The sequence below is a fragment of the Micropterus salmoides genome, unplaced genomic scaffold, assembly GCF_014851395.1.
Source record: "Micropterus salmoides isolate LMB-PRFRI ecotype aquatic unplaced genomic scaffold, ASM1485139v1 Ms_hic_scaffold_4, whole genome shotgun sequence".
In the NCBI taxonomy this organism is placed as follows: domain Eukaryota; kingdom Metazoa; phylum Chordata; class Actinopteri; order Centrarchiformes; family Centrarchidae; genus Micropterus; species Micropterus salmoides.
The window spans coordinates 26,094,660-26,108,634 of NW_024043372.1; the positions used below are offsets into that span (position 1 = coordinate 26,094,660).

General features: G+C 40.3%; 1 protein-coding gene across 1 annotated transcript; it reads left to right on the forward strand.

The window, feature by feature from the left end:
* Positions 1–315: 315 nt before the first annotated feature.
* LOC119886782 (adenosine receptor A1-like) lies at positions 316–7,667 on the forward strand. The gene is made up of 3 exons (XM_038697729.1): positions 316–1,091; positions 3,854–4,148; positions 4,586–7,667. The coding sequence occupies exons 1-3, from the start codon at positions 751–753 to the stop codon at positions 4,967–4,969; spliced, it is 1,020 nt and encodes a 339-aa protein (XP_038553657.1). The 5' UTR covers positions 316–750; the 3' UTR covers positions 4,970–7,667.
* The last annotated feature ends 6,308 nt before the right edge of the window (positions 7,668–13,975 follow it).

Consider the following 13,975-nt stretch of genomic DNA (forward strand, 5'->3'; position numbering starts at 1 on the left):
ATACAGTAGTGGTGGGTAAAACCCACTTAACTTTGACACTTTTGGGAGCCCAGTGGTCTAAATACCTATGTTTCGTCTAAATGATGAAAGCATGTGGACATTTGAGCGTAATTTCCAGTCCATTAAGTTATTTTAAGTATCTTTGACAGTCACACATGTGACTTACAATATGAATATAAGGGGGTAACAATTTGAACTAACTGCCTGACTGTCACCATGTCCAAACTGGGATCGTTTCCGAGAAAAATAGAAATTTGCCTGTATTGGGCCGCCTACATCATGTCCAAATAAAGGGCATACCCACAGTATCCTGATGGAGTGACTGTGCACAATACTTAAAATGGCTCAGTTTCAGCAGGAAATGACACTAGCCTATGTGGGACTAAATTTGTTTTATTTTCCCGACCTTTGACACATGCCTGACATTGAGCAAACTGTTAATCCGCGTTTTGGGAACCTGCTTGTGACTCATTCAGTATCCTGGGTCCATAGGCTATTGTCCCACCGCCAGGCGGCCTGCTGGGACCACTTTCTTCTCGGTATCGCCGTCTCGGGACTGTATGGAGACTAAGTTCGGATCCGAAAATAATTCAGATCAACGGAAACTACCTCTGTCTCTGCGGGGGAATAAAAGATGCGAAACCGGTGTCGGGGTGTCTCAGTCGGTGCCCACAAACTCAAACAGGGAACTCCCTCGCCGTGTTCGAGCTGTTTCTCCGCTGAGCGCACACTCGTCCAGTGTCAGTGAACATGCCTGCGGGTCTGCCTCACACTAAAGCCCTCTACATCGGGATGGAGGTGGTGATCGCCCTGTCGTCGGTCATAGGTAACGTGATGGTGGTCCTGGCTGTGCGTATTAACCGATCTCTGCGAGACACCACGTTTTGTTTCATCGTCTCCCTGGCCTTGGCTGACATTGCGGTCGGGGCTCTTGTCATCCCCCTCGCCATAACCATCAGCATCGGACTCCAGACTCACTTTTACAGCTGTCTTCTGGTCGCCTGCACAGTGCTTGTCCTCACGCAAAGTTCAATCCTGGCGCTGCTGGCCATCGCCATCGACCGCTATCTGCGAGTCAAAATACCCATGAGGTAGGCACAAAGGTGAATTCTTCTGAGTTTTCAATATCTTGTCTCGTTTACAGAAGCCTTTGTGTCTGGTCCCCTGCTCGGACCAAGGACACCTACCACAGCGGTTACAGTTAGAGTGCCCTGTAGGATTTTCATTTCAGATCCAAACATAAATGCCTGTAACGTGTAGTGTAAAGGTGATCCTAATCGTTTTAATTTGTTAACAGTAACCCGAGCGTGGGGATACATTGATCTGCTCTGACATCTCCATTACATCTCTACTGGAAATTTGAGTGTGTCAGTGATATAGTCAGTTACTTTTAAGGCTATGACGTCGAAATTGAAATTATATTTAGGCATTCATTATTTATTCAGTCATTTATTTTTCAACCACTTAACACACTTCACTTAATTTTAAATAGGCAAAGCTGTAAACTGGAACAAAGTAATACCATGGCCAGAAAGGGTTGAAAAGAGTTAAAATCTTATATTAGTCTTTTCATAATAAATAAATAACACAAGCATGACTCTGCTAGTCCTGCAAACTTACAGATGTTCTGACAGACTGTAGGCCTATGTTGCATTTCTGTTGCTAACAGACACCTTCAACTTGTGAATCATCACTCTGGTCTTACCTCACCCATAATTTTACTGAAAATTTAAGTTTCCACTTTAAGTTCGCTCATTTAACAATAAGCCTAGTCAATCCTTGCAGAGAATGCATGATTGGTCAATAGGCTCATGGTGGCTGGTTGATGGATTGCATAAATTCTTAAGCTGGCAGCCACACACACACGAAGAAACATGCGCATAGACACCTCACTCTGTCACACAGAAGACATTAACACAGGTTGCAGTGACACTACACAGGAACAGTAAAAATATATTATGTAGTATTTCTCTATATTATTGGCTTTACTGTTATTTATCAGCATGCTCAGCCCTTTTCATCACACAGTGGTGAAATTTGGGATTGCTGTGGTGACAGTATAAGGAAATGAACAGTAAATATCTCACTGACAAAACAACATCATGTGTCATGTAAAAATCTTGTATTATACTGATTATTTAAATATTTTAAAACTTAAATCATATTCTGCATCAGGTCATGCACTATATCTCCTCAGGATTGGCATTAACAGCAGAAAAAGTGGTCAGGTGCTTCCCCACGAAATAAACAAAAACAAAAAAGAAGCACATATTATGGAGTCAAACATCTGAGATTAAATTAATTTTAGCCAGATACTCTCATGTGGACATGGTCAGATTTCAAACACCAGTGAATATTATTTTATTGTCTAATAGTAAGTGTTTTTGTGAGCCAGAAATGGAGACCCCCCTCCCTAAACACCCCCTCCCCTGGGACTCCAGAGGGAAACATGCACTGATTGCTTTTTATAGCAGAGGTGGTTTGGAAGCACACTGTCATGATAAGGGTGGTGTGTCTGAGATTTGAAAATGTCCCAAGTATTGCTTGTGTGCTTAGCTGAAGGATGTGCATGTGGGAGAAGAGAATGGAAATCCCGCAGGTAAGTATGGAGGACAGTCGAATCAAGTAAGCTGTCTGTCTGCTAAAAATTTTTGGCAGATGGACAGCTGATCTGCATGCAGACAGTCAGGCGAGCTAGAAGACCCACTCCATACAGGATCTCTTTAAACATCCTTTCAGTATTTAGTCATCCGTCTTGTGTCTGCCTCACCCCCTTGCTGTACTCCTGAGAGTGAAAGGCATCTGAGAGAAAGCAAAAGAGAGAAGAAGAGAAAAATGTGACAGTTTGGCTCTAGCACATTTTCACAGTTTCTGTGCATGCAATAGCGAGGTTAGCAAGGGAGCAGACATGATGAAAAAATGTGCTTCACATGTGCAAGAGAGTGTGAGAGTAAGAATGAGCCACTGAGATTGTTTACCCACCCCATTCGTCTTATTGAGTCAGCGCTCACTCTGTAGAAATGAAGGTGGAAGTAGACAATTACAGACCACCACACGAAACATTCATGTCGGTTCGACAATGACTAATTCATTGACCTGTCCCATAGCTGACCGTTGTGTGGGAGAGACAGGAAGAGTGACATAGCATTAACATACCAAAGTATTGCAGACACGCAACAACTCCCACAGTTGTCCTCTTCCAAAGAACTGATATGTATTAACTTGTGTCTATGCGATGCTTGATTTGTTTCTAAGAACAAGGAAGGAGTTTCCAGAAAAGGGAGATCAAACAGAAATTATAAATTATTAGATAAATATAAATTATTAGAGGATAAAATAACCATAACAGTTGCTAATCAAGTTCAGTCCAATACGAAAACCTCACAAACTACAGCCTTAAAGCAAGATTATATAACTTTTGAAAGAAGAAATAACCCATTATTCTTTTTACATATTAAGAGTAGCATGGTCAAAAAACCCTGCACCTGTTCATCAACGTTATGTAGTCACCTTAAGGAACAATACAATCCCAAAAAAGAGTTAACATTATTAGCTTCAGAAGGGGAGTATTTCTTGTAAATTGTTTGCAACGATTTAGATGTTGCATTGGACTGATTTAAAAACAAGATGTTCTTGTTATTTTGCATATTATTTAAGGTGTCACAGTGTAACCATTTTTCAGAGATAATATATAAATGACATACAGCACAGTCAAAGCACTTGATTTAATGTAATATGATATTAATTTTGCAAAATAGTATAATGGAAAACAAAACAAGGCAGTGGAAATTAGACAGTCATCCTGTGTGAGATTTTTTTTCTCAACACTTTATCTTCTCCCATGTTGTCATAGCTACAAGCGGGTGGTGACCCCTCGGCGAGCTGGCATGGCCGTGTTATTGTGTTGGCTTGTATCCATCATAGTGGGCCTCATGCCCATGATGGGCTGGAATAACCTGCAGCGACTCCGCGACAATGGCTCCCTGATCACGGATGACCTCTTGGTGAAGTGCGAGTTTGAGACAGTCATCAGCATGGAGTACATGGTCTACTTCAACTTCTTTGGCTGGGTGCTGCCCCCTCTACTCCTCATGCTGGCCATCTATGTCGAGATTTTCTACATGATCCACAAGCAGCTAAACAAGAAGGTGAGGAATTCCTTTTCTTGTGTAACTAGTCACTTTGTTTGACATAAAGCAATCAAAAGGCAATCATTTTGCCATTAAATATACATAATATACTTGGGGTAGGCAATTTATTTCAAATAAAAATAAATCTTTACACTTCCATAGCAATCAATAAATCAAATACTCGGCAAAAAATCCTGAATCTGTGGACTGCAGGGAATAAGCACGGCCTGGCCTACCTGCCCGTGCACTCACTGCGCATGGAAATGTGTTTTGGGGGAGTAGATTTGGGGGGAGGCCTGAAGGGAGGGGATGGAATTTTTTTACAGTTGTATACTCTCAAAATCTAGCTGTCTCTAACTAGTTTCTTCTACGTTACCTACCCTAGCTTTAAAATGAACTGATTAGACTAAAGCTACATTTTTATGCTGATGATCTTCTCCTTTATCTCTCCATAGGTGACAGCTAGCCACACCGACCCCAGCCGTTACTTTGGCAAAGAGCTTAAGCTAGCTAAGTCGCTTGCCCTTGTTCTTTTCCTCTTCGCGGTCAGCTGGCTCCCTCTTCACATCCTCAACTGCATCACACTCTTTTGCCCTGCCTACGATAAGCCAGAGTACCTCATATACATTGCCATCATCCTCACCCACGGCAACTCGGCCGCCAACCCCATCGTTTATGCTTTCCGCATCAAGAAGTTCCGCACAGCGTTCCGGAAAATCTGGAAACTGTACGTGCTTTGTCAGGATCCAGTCGGTCGGCTTCCTCAAAGAGGGAGCCAGAGAGGACAGAGTCATGAGAGGAGGCTGAGGCAGAATGATGACGACGATGATGATGTGTGACCTTTGGCAACTAATTGGTTTGCTGTGTAACTGTTAAGTTTCATTCCACTGGTTAATGGAATGGAAAAGACTCTGGCTTTATTTTCATCCTCGTGCGATTACTGGTCCGTCTAATGGCATTGAAGGATGTCAGAGGGATGAAAGAGATGAGGGAACTCCATTCTGGACTGATTTCCTCCATCTAGTGCACTCTAAGAGGACAGGATGACAAATCAGCATGGGGACGGGATAAACATCCTAAATCAGACTTTGATTTAAATAAGACTGAGTATTTATTCCTCCCCTAGCTGACAAAATGATGACATGTCACACGGGGATAAGGGGCTTCTCATCAGTTTCAACACCTACCTGTTGAACTTGAATCATTAAGTGTATATCTGGAGCACATCCAGTACAATAGCAGTGTATGTTGTATTGTTTTTTTGACCTGAACTAAAACTCATAGCCCTTTTCATGTGAATGATTTCAAATAGGTAAGCATTGTATTATGTGCTACATTTACATGCTTAGTTCTGTGGCCTTATGGACAGAAAATGTAATGAAGGGGAACTAAAGTATTGTGTTAATAGTGTAAATCTGGTAAACCTGTAGTGGGTAAGCCGGACGTTTTGTGCTTTGACATGGACCAGGATACAGGATATACTGTATGCTGGCTGCATTGGGTGAAAGAAAATGTAAAATTGACTCACTTGGAATTATAACCCAGGATCTCTGGTGTGATGAACCTCTGGTTTACCAACTGTGCTAATGTCATTAGACGCATGGCCTTTACAGATGTGTGGTGCAATCCAGCGCATGTGAGATTGTGAGGCAAATTTCTTTTTTTACGTTTTCATTTGACTGACAGAACAATTAATAGAATAGAAGAGTGACCAATAGTTCAAGCAGAAAATAGCAGGAGACAAATTACTTAATGCTCCTCATTAATATGTATCTGTTAACATGGACAATAGTAAAAACCATAGCCACCTATAGTAACTATATAATTGTAGCTATGCCTGTTTTTTTTTTTTGCAGGACTGTGAATCTAAATAATGTTGGAGCTTAATTTGATCTGGGTGATAATTGTTTTCCTTCTAAATTTTCTGGCATTTTAGCCTTTATTAGACAGTGACAGCGGAAGAGAGAGGTTGGGAGAGATGGGTTGACATGCAGTAAAGGACCAGGGTTGCAATTGCACCCTGGTCACTGCGGTAAGGACTCAGCCTAAGTACATGGTACGCACTCTACCAGCTGAGGTACTCTGGTGATAATCATTTTAATCCTATCACCAGGCCCTTTCCACTGCTCGCAGGTGTTTTCAGTTACCTTTTCACATTCTTTCCCCTGATTCTTTGTGGCGAAGGTAATGTAGTATCATCACATTCTCCCTGTCATTATTTTGTTACAGGGCTGACTTATACTGATTGGTGTTGCCCTTTAAAATGAGAGAGATTTTACATGATACATGTTGAAATGGGACTGCTGACACTTCTAATATGTACTGTATGTAACTAATATATATATATGTTAATGGAAGATACTGTATAAAATTTACCTCTTGAGCAAACAGCTCTTTATCTCTGACATGTCCTCTTACAGCTGTTGATTGAGTGAGAAGATTGGGAAATCACTCCTCCAAGCTTTTTATTAGATTTTTTTTTAATGGCATCGATAAATGGAGACAGAAGAGTAAGCAAAAATTAAAAGAATATGGTAAGCCCTTCATAATGCTGCATGCGCATTAGCTGGTGGAGGCATCAAAACCCACTCTACACTACGCTATTCAACAGAAATAGCATCTTGCTTTCTCCAAGTGATTCTCTGTATCAAGGCTAAACCCATCAGTGGTGGGAGGCCATTTTTTTGTGTGCACATATTAACCTTCTGGCACTCAGCAGAGAGTGTGCTTGCGTGCGAATAAGCACAGGAGGTTATGAGGGTATAGGAGTCCAGGGGCGAGGTGGGGCACGGTGGAGGGATTGTTCTGTTTACAAGGGAACCAGAAGGTGAGAGTGCAGCTGAGGAATTCATCAAGAGTTTACATCTCGAGACATCAAGGCTGCCCTGATGCTTTCCTATCCAATAAACAGGTCTGTCAGTGTTAATATGACCATGGTGATCTCTGTCCTAACTTGTTGTGGCACTGTGTGTTACAACAAATACAGTACACACACAGACACACACATTTTTATCAGACAAATGTGCTAACTGTATTTCCTGCTTGTGATAAAGTGTCCATGTGATTCTTTTCTTACTTTGTGCTTATGTGAAATGTTTTTAAAGCAGTTATAGAATTGTACAATTTTATAAGATATTTTGGCATATTTAAGAAAAATCTGACAATCCATTAGAAAAATGGTGCAAAGTTTGTGTGTTGTTTTCGGCTCATTCATGTCTAACACAGTGTCTTTTTTGATACTAGCACAGGGGGCGCCAAAGTCTGACATTTTTAGTTCTGACATAGTGGCTTTAAGTTTTGTTTACCTTTACTGAGGAAGTGTGATAAATGAAACATGATATGTGCAATATTCTCAGATGTACATTAACAATATCAAAAGGCAGGACTATTACAGTGTCTACATGTACAATATCTAAGCATTAGATATTGTACATGTAGACACTGTAATAGTCCTGGAGGCTCAGAGCAGTAATATGGTGAGCTGTTTTGTGATTCTGTAATAATGAAGGAATAAGTGAATAAATAGGTCAAATGAGAGAGTCAAAACACAGAAAGTGGACTCTTAATCTTGGCTGAATGTGTACATTGTGTCAATGCAGATGGCGTTAACTTCTGTGCTGTTGGAAAATACACTTACATATATCATTGAGGTGTGTTAGTACTTATTCTAAATAAAGAATACCACCTTGGTTGTTGTACATTTAAAATGGAAATACAGACTGGTATGGGTATGCACAGTGTCTGTTGGAAATGTCCACCCTATTAAATGGGGAAAATGGATTCCAGTTCCTTCTGGTGTCAAAGATCATTTTCCTTCTTCACCCTGTAAAGCCTTCAGCGGTGGATCTGCCTCCCAGATGGATTCCCCTGTGTGTCTCACAGAGTTAGTGTGGAGTTGATGCAGACAGGCCAACAGCAGCACAGGGAGAGGTGTCACTGTGCAAACAACTCCACTTCGGGAGTGGTCGTTAATATCAGCTACAGCTAGACCAAGAATGCAATGGCTGTGTATCACTTCAAATCAAATGCAGAGCAAGCTAATCAGATGAAGTGTTCTGTGAAGACGGTATAAGGTGTGTGCTGTGTAAAAACTGTAAGAGAGATTTTTCTCACACCTTTGACTTTGCACCTTCCTTGCAGAGGTGAACATCTACAGTCAGATGCCTTTACAGCCCAGTGTGCACTGCAGGATCCGTGCTCATGACAGAGAAAAACAGAAAACAAAAACTCTTGCAAGCACCATATAAAATTTAGTCTGGGGCCTGTCTGGGTCTTTTTGTCCCTTACATTTACAAACTGCCCTCTCCGTCATGCACATGATATTGCCATCAAAGACTGTTTATAAAAATTGCTATGGCTGGTTTTAAAATATGGGTGGTATGTGCGCTCGACATGACGGCGGCTGACTCTCGCCGACTTGATCCAGGTTACTGCAGGAGCGGGGAATAAAAACGGCGCCGTCAAGTCGGACACATTCTACCTGCCTGAGCTTACTGTGAGAAAAATGCCGCGAGACCAGGCAAAAGTGTGGTACCAACTTGGTGCAGCCGGGGAAAAGCAACTGCAGCCGCCTTTCTCCCGCGAGGTTTTAATGTAATGCGACATGGTGACGTTTTGCAGCGCCGGCGAAAGTCGGACACAATTTCTAACCAGCATGCCTTATAGTAAGTCCAGCGTACATCACGTTAAGTCAGCGCTGCGCAGCGCCGCATGAAGTCAAACGCACATTTTCACACTGGCATCTAGTGATTGAAAGTGGTCAGTCTGCTGGTTACTGCAAATAGTAAATATCCAAATAGTGAAACAACATATGTGTCACAAATCTCCACAGCTAAATTCACTAACTCTCTCTCTGCCTGACCCAGCTCCTCACCTGCAGCTCATTATCTGTGCACTTACTGTATACCAGCCCCTATGCAATGTTTTTTTTTTGCTAGATTGCTTGTAGTATTAGCCTAGCATTCCAGCGGCCCCTGGTTAGTTTTGATTCTGTTCCATTCATGTCTTGACCTTTATGCAGTCTATGGTCTTGACACTGCTTCGCCTGTTCCCTCTTGTCTGTCAAAGCACGAAAGGCAAACAAATTCAAAATCGATAGGCAGAAGAACGTCTCGAAATTAAGCAAAACAGACACGAATTAATCAAAACTAGACAGGAACAACGACAGGAGCGAGGTGATGATCAGGAAGGAGAAGGAACTGGAATCTGAAATGACAGGAGCGAACTACATCAAAATAACAGACCAACTAAAGTAAAGTTAATGAGCTGGGGATGTTTGTGACAATATGAGGCAGCAGAGGGCGATGGAAAGTTTATATCTGAAACCAAGATAACATTTTCCTTTGGATGTTGGAGATTCACAGACAACACAGTACTACTAGATGTAAAAGAAAAGAATGCAAAAACTTATTTGTGTGACTAATTTATGAAGACAATGAAGAAGAGAGTAAATATCATCTAAACATTTTTCTACCAATGTTAGAAAATGATCCTCTTATCTATTTTTGGAAAACATTTATACATACCTATACATATTATATATCCTGTTAAACTTAATTTAAAAGCCTAGTCTCAGTTAGACTCCTGCCCCTCTTACTGGCCTGGTGTGGCTACATGTTTTGACAAAGAAACCCAATTAGACACCTGCTCTGTTGTAATAAAATTTATTTGAATGTCTAAAACCTCTTAAAGCCCACTGGGTCACCTGCTTAAGCTAGTTCTAAGCTACTTAGATTGCACATACAAATAAAAATAAATGTTTAAGTGTCAATATGGACATGCTACTCATCGTTAGACTGGTTAGAGTCTCCACAATTTAATCGGTCAGTAATTTTATGGAAACAAAGACTTACTTGCATGGTAAATAAGAGAGATGAAGAAAGCCTAATTTTTAGATAAGTAATATTCATACTGGCCTGTCTCTTATTGAAGCCTGTCCAAAATATAGGCAGGGTGGGTTTCATTGATTGAAGCAAATAAAAGCCTGGGGTATTAATATAAGTGTTTTATAGTACATAGTAGTATATACAGTACATGGTAAAAGAACAACCTTTCCCAAACAACAGATAGGCTGTCCTCAGACAGGAACACAAAACACATTTGTTAGGCATGACATTTCTCATATCGCTAGTCATCTGCAGGCCTTGTTTTCCTCCTCTGAATTAAATGTTTCCATCTTAAGTTGCTCCCACTCCCTAATGCCCAACAGAATTCACCTGATTAAAATGTTACAGTCTGGGAAGCATTGCTTGTATCCATCTTCCTTTAAATAATGAGGCAGATGCTAGAGGAAATACTTCTACAGAAACACGTTGAATCACATGTTTGGCACAAGAGGTAAAACATGTTGGAGCAGTGTGGGAACTGCATGTGTGAAAATATTCAGTACACGGAAGCTGGACACATGGGGACTGGGAGTGTAAGTTCTCTCAAGATCAGAAATCAACATCAGGCTCTCTAACAATGATATACAAAAAGGAGTTGGAGCTAAATATTTTGGCCGATTACTGACCTACAAATGCTTGTGATTTGCTTGAAAATTATCACGTAGTATTTGTTCCCTGACAAACTTTCCTCTAGTGCCACCATGAGGTGGACATTTGTGGCTTTGAATGAAATGTTTTGACAGCTGTTGAATGAATTACCAGGACATTTGGTATGCACATTCATGTCCACCTCAAGTTGGATGTATGTAAGTGAAGAGAGCGGAGGGGAATGGTACAGAGGGAAATCCAGGCAGTAGAGGAAGAGTCAAGACAGGCCAGAGCAGTGGCTGTGAGCCAGCAGGGCAGCTGCAATTAGTGGGACTGTGTACGATGGAAATCTCTGGGATCTCTAGGAAGCAGACTGCATTCAGATGGCTCTGGTTGAAAAGGGGTGAGGAGTGGCGCATTCAGGCTGGCAGGGGAGAGGAGGTGGTGACACCTGAGAGACTGAGGGGGTGGTTCCAGGAAGCTGGTTCTACTGTCAAGCCCCTCGGAGGTGTCAAGGGCCAATCGAAAAAACAGAGATGAGGTGCCCACATGAAAACCCTGCAAGGCTCTGCCCTAGGTTGATGGAAGAGCGGTTTCTTATGCCAACCACCCCACAGAAGGTGCAAGAGGCAACTCCTGCTTGGTGAGGCGGCTGCGAGACAGTGTTAAAACATCACTAGAGATAACAAACCCTGCTGCACTCTGCACCTGCACCTTTTACACTTTTTTTAGATGCCCTGTTGAAAAACTGTAATACTGTGAAATACAAAAACCATGTCAAAATTGACCTTATGATTGTCACATAAATGTGTTCAATTAAACAAGTGCATTACTGTAGACACAGTTTGTTCTGCCAACAGGGCAATACAGTAAAGCTGAAAAACACAGTGGTACACAGCAAGAGTGCCACTTTGTGTTACAAAGTGGTGGGGACATAAGGGTTCAGATTAGAGGGGTGATACACGGGTCACGAGACGTGAGGATGCAGGAGAACTATACGAGAAGATTTTTAACACTATTGTGAAGAAATATGAAATGCTGAGCTATATGAGTGTGGGTCTTCCCCCAGAAACAGTTCTTGCTCCAATCTATGGTGGAAATGTATTTATTTATATAAAGGGAAACAAAAAATTAAGCGGGCAGGTGACAATTCATTAATATAGAAATATAGCAGAATATGATGCAGCTTATATATATATATAGCTTAAGTTACTTTTTTGGAAAATGCACATTTGTTTCTTCTATTTTTAAATTGTATTGCAAGTTTTCTTTTTGTGCAAACACACCTTTCGCAAAGCATTTTCATTTGTTAGTTGTTGTTGCAAGCTATTATCCAGAACATTTTTAACAAACGCTTTCAAAAAGTTATGGGAACAAAATCAGCTATTTCAAAATGTGGTGGTGTAAATGACACCTATGATACATAGTAACGATGTGAGTTACCATTTCTCTTTATGAAAGTCTGACAATAGACGCCACAGTGCTAAAAAATAAGCCATAATTGATAGCATGGTCAGTACTATCATTGTTACCTGATTTTCATTTGAAACTTGAACTCTATTTCTCTTCCTACTGCGACTTCTCCACCACACCTGCAAATTCCACTTCCTTTGACATGTCTGTCATGACCTCTACTTTCCATACAGCCTTTGGTCTCTCTGATCCACGCCTGCAAATAAAAACACAGAAGTGGCATCTTTTTTAAAATCAGTTGTGAATAGATGTTTTCTGTTTTTTCAACACAGTTAATCAAATAGTTTGAGGTCTTTCTATGAGATCAAGATAACTGTCTGAAAAAGGGTGTGAGAAAAATGAAAAAGTTAACACATTTTCACATCTGCTGTGCTAAGAAGGTGATAATGAAGATCAAGTTGATCCCAGTTTCATTAAGCTTGTCTCAACAATCGAGAAAAACTGTAAAGCTAATTACCATGTTAGCATGCTAACACACTAAACTAAGATGGTTAGAAGTACCTTCTTCACACATTAAAATGTGTCTTGTGTGAGCCGTTTAAAAGTGGACTGCTCTAAGTGGGTGTAAATGCACCAAAGACACATTGAGGATGCATTGAGAACTGATCCCTCAGATCACATTCGGAGGTGATCTGATATGGCCACAGTGTGTAAGCAAATGTGCCCTTAGTAAGTGGCTTTGGATAAAAGCATCAGCTGAATGAGTTAAAGTGATGTTCTCCAACTTTGCCTACTCCAGCTTTAATGAGTTATTACTTTTAGGTAAGGTTTGCTAAATTTTTATATAAAAAATGTGAAATGATTTAATCTGCATATATTTTGACTGACAAATTCCACCCATTTGGCACAACAGGCATACTGAAAGAGCTATAATTTCAGGGAAATACTTCCAGTATCAATATCCAGTCTCTACAGTACATGGGTGTCCTTGGTCAATGGACTCAAGCAGCTGATGAAGATGCATTAGAACAGGACGTCTTCTTATAGCATGTTATGTTGCGGTGTGTTTCTTAATTACTCAGGCTCTATTTTAAAACCAGGCAAAGCTGCACCAACAGTTATACTTCTTACTCTGAAAGCATATGAGCTTGTCTCCATATTTGTGGCATGTTTGCATATAACTTTTAGCATTTTGTTTTGTTTATAAAATGCTATATGTTTCTCCTTTATATTTTAAAAGCATAAAATATCTTAATGCCACATCCAAAATGTAATAATACACACATGATTTTCAAGTTTTCATATTTTTATTGAAATCATTTATAAAATTACAAAAAGCAACGGTTCCCTTTTTTTAGTCTAAAGTTTAAGACACATAATACCCGTATTTTTGATGGGAAAAGTCAGAAAAACACATTCATGTTGAAATCTCAGCTTGATTCAGCACCCAAAATTTACATATCCTGATCAAATACCCCCTAGATGCCAAACATGAACATTTTACAGTGTTGTTGTTGACAGTTGGAATTGTATATAAGAAGGCAAGCAAAAAGAGACCCGTCTGCAAAATTAAATGCAATTATTATTAAATTAATGTTTCATTTAGTAAGAAATGCAGATGCCTAATAGAATAACCCACATGAATGAAAATAAATTTAAAAAAGTAGTACAGAATAGTACAGAATAAATTTAGTAGCATCATGATGGTCTTCTGGTTAACATTAGATTTATGAAAAAGAAAGGGATTTTTTTTCAAATTTTTGTTTGCTTTATTTATCAACCAGTGCATGGAGTGCAAGTCAGCGGGAAGTGAAACAGTTGTAATCCATTTGATAAACTTCCATAAACTGTGCTAATGCACGATTGCACTAACTTGTGACTTGCACACATATATAACTACAACATGGGGTTAGTGCCAGATTGTCTAAAACAGAAACTCCATTTGAAAGCTCTATGAAA

Excerpts from the sequence above, each read along its gene's own strand:
- LOC119886782 (XM_038697729.1), top strand. The coding sequence starts at position 751 with ATGCCTGCGGGTCTGCCTCACACTAAAGCCCTCTACATCGGGATGGAG. Across the intron at positions 1,092-3,853 it reads CGAGTCAAAATACCCATGAG|CTACAAGCGGGTGGTGACCC; the intron begins GTAGGCACAAAG and ends ATGTTGTCATAG. Across the intron at positions 4,149-4,585 it reads ACAAGCAGCTAAACAAGAAG|GTGACAGCTAGCCACACCGA; the intron begins GTGAGGAATTCC and ends ATCTCTCCATAG.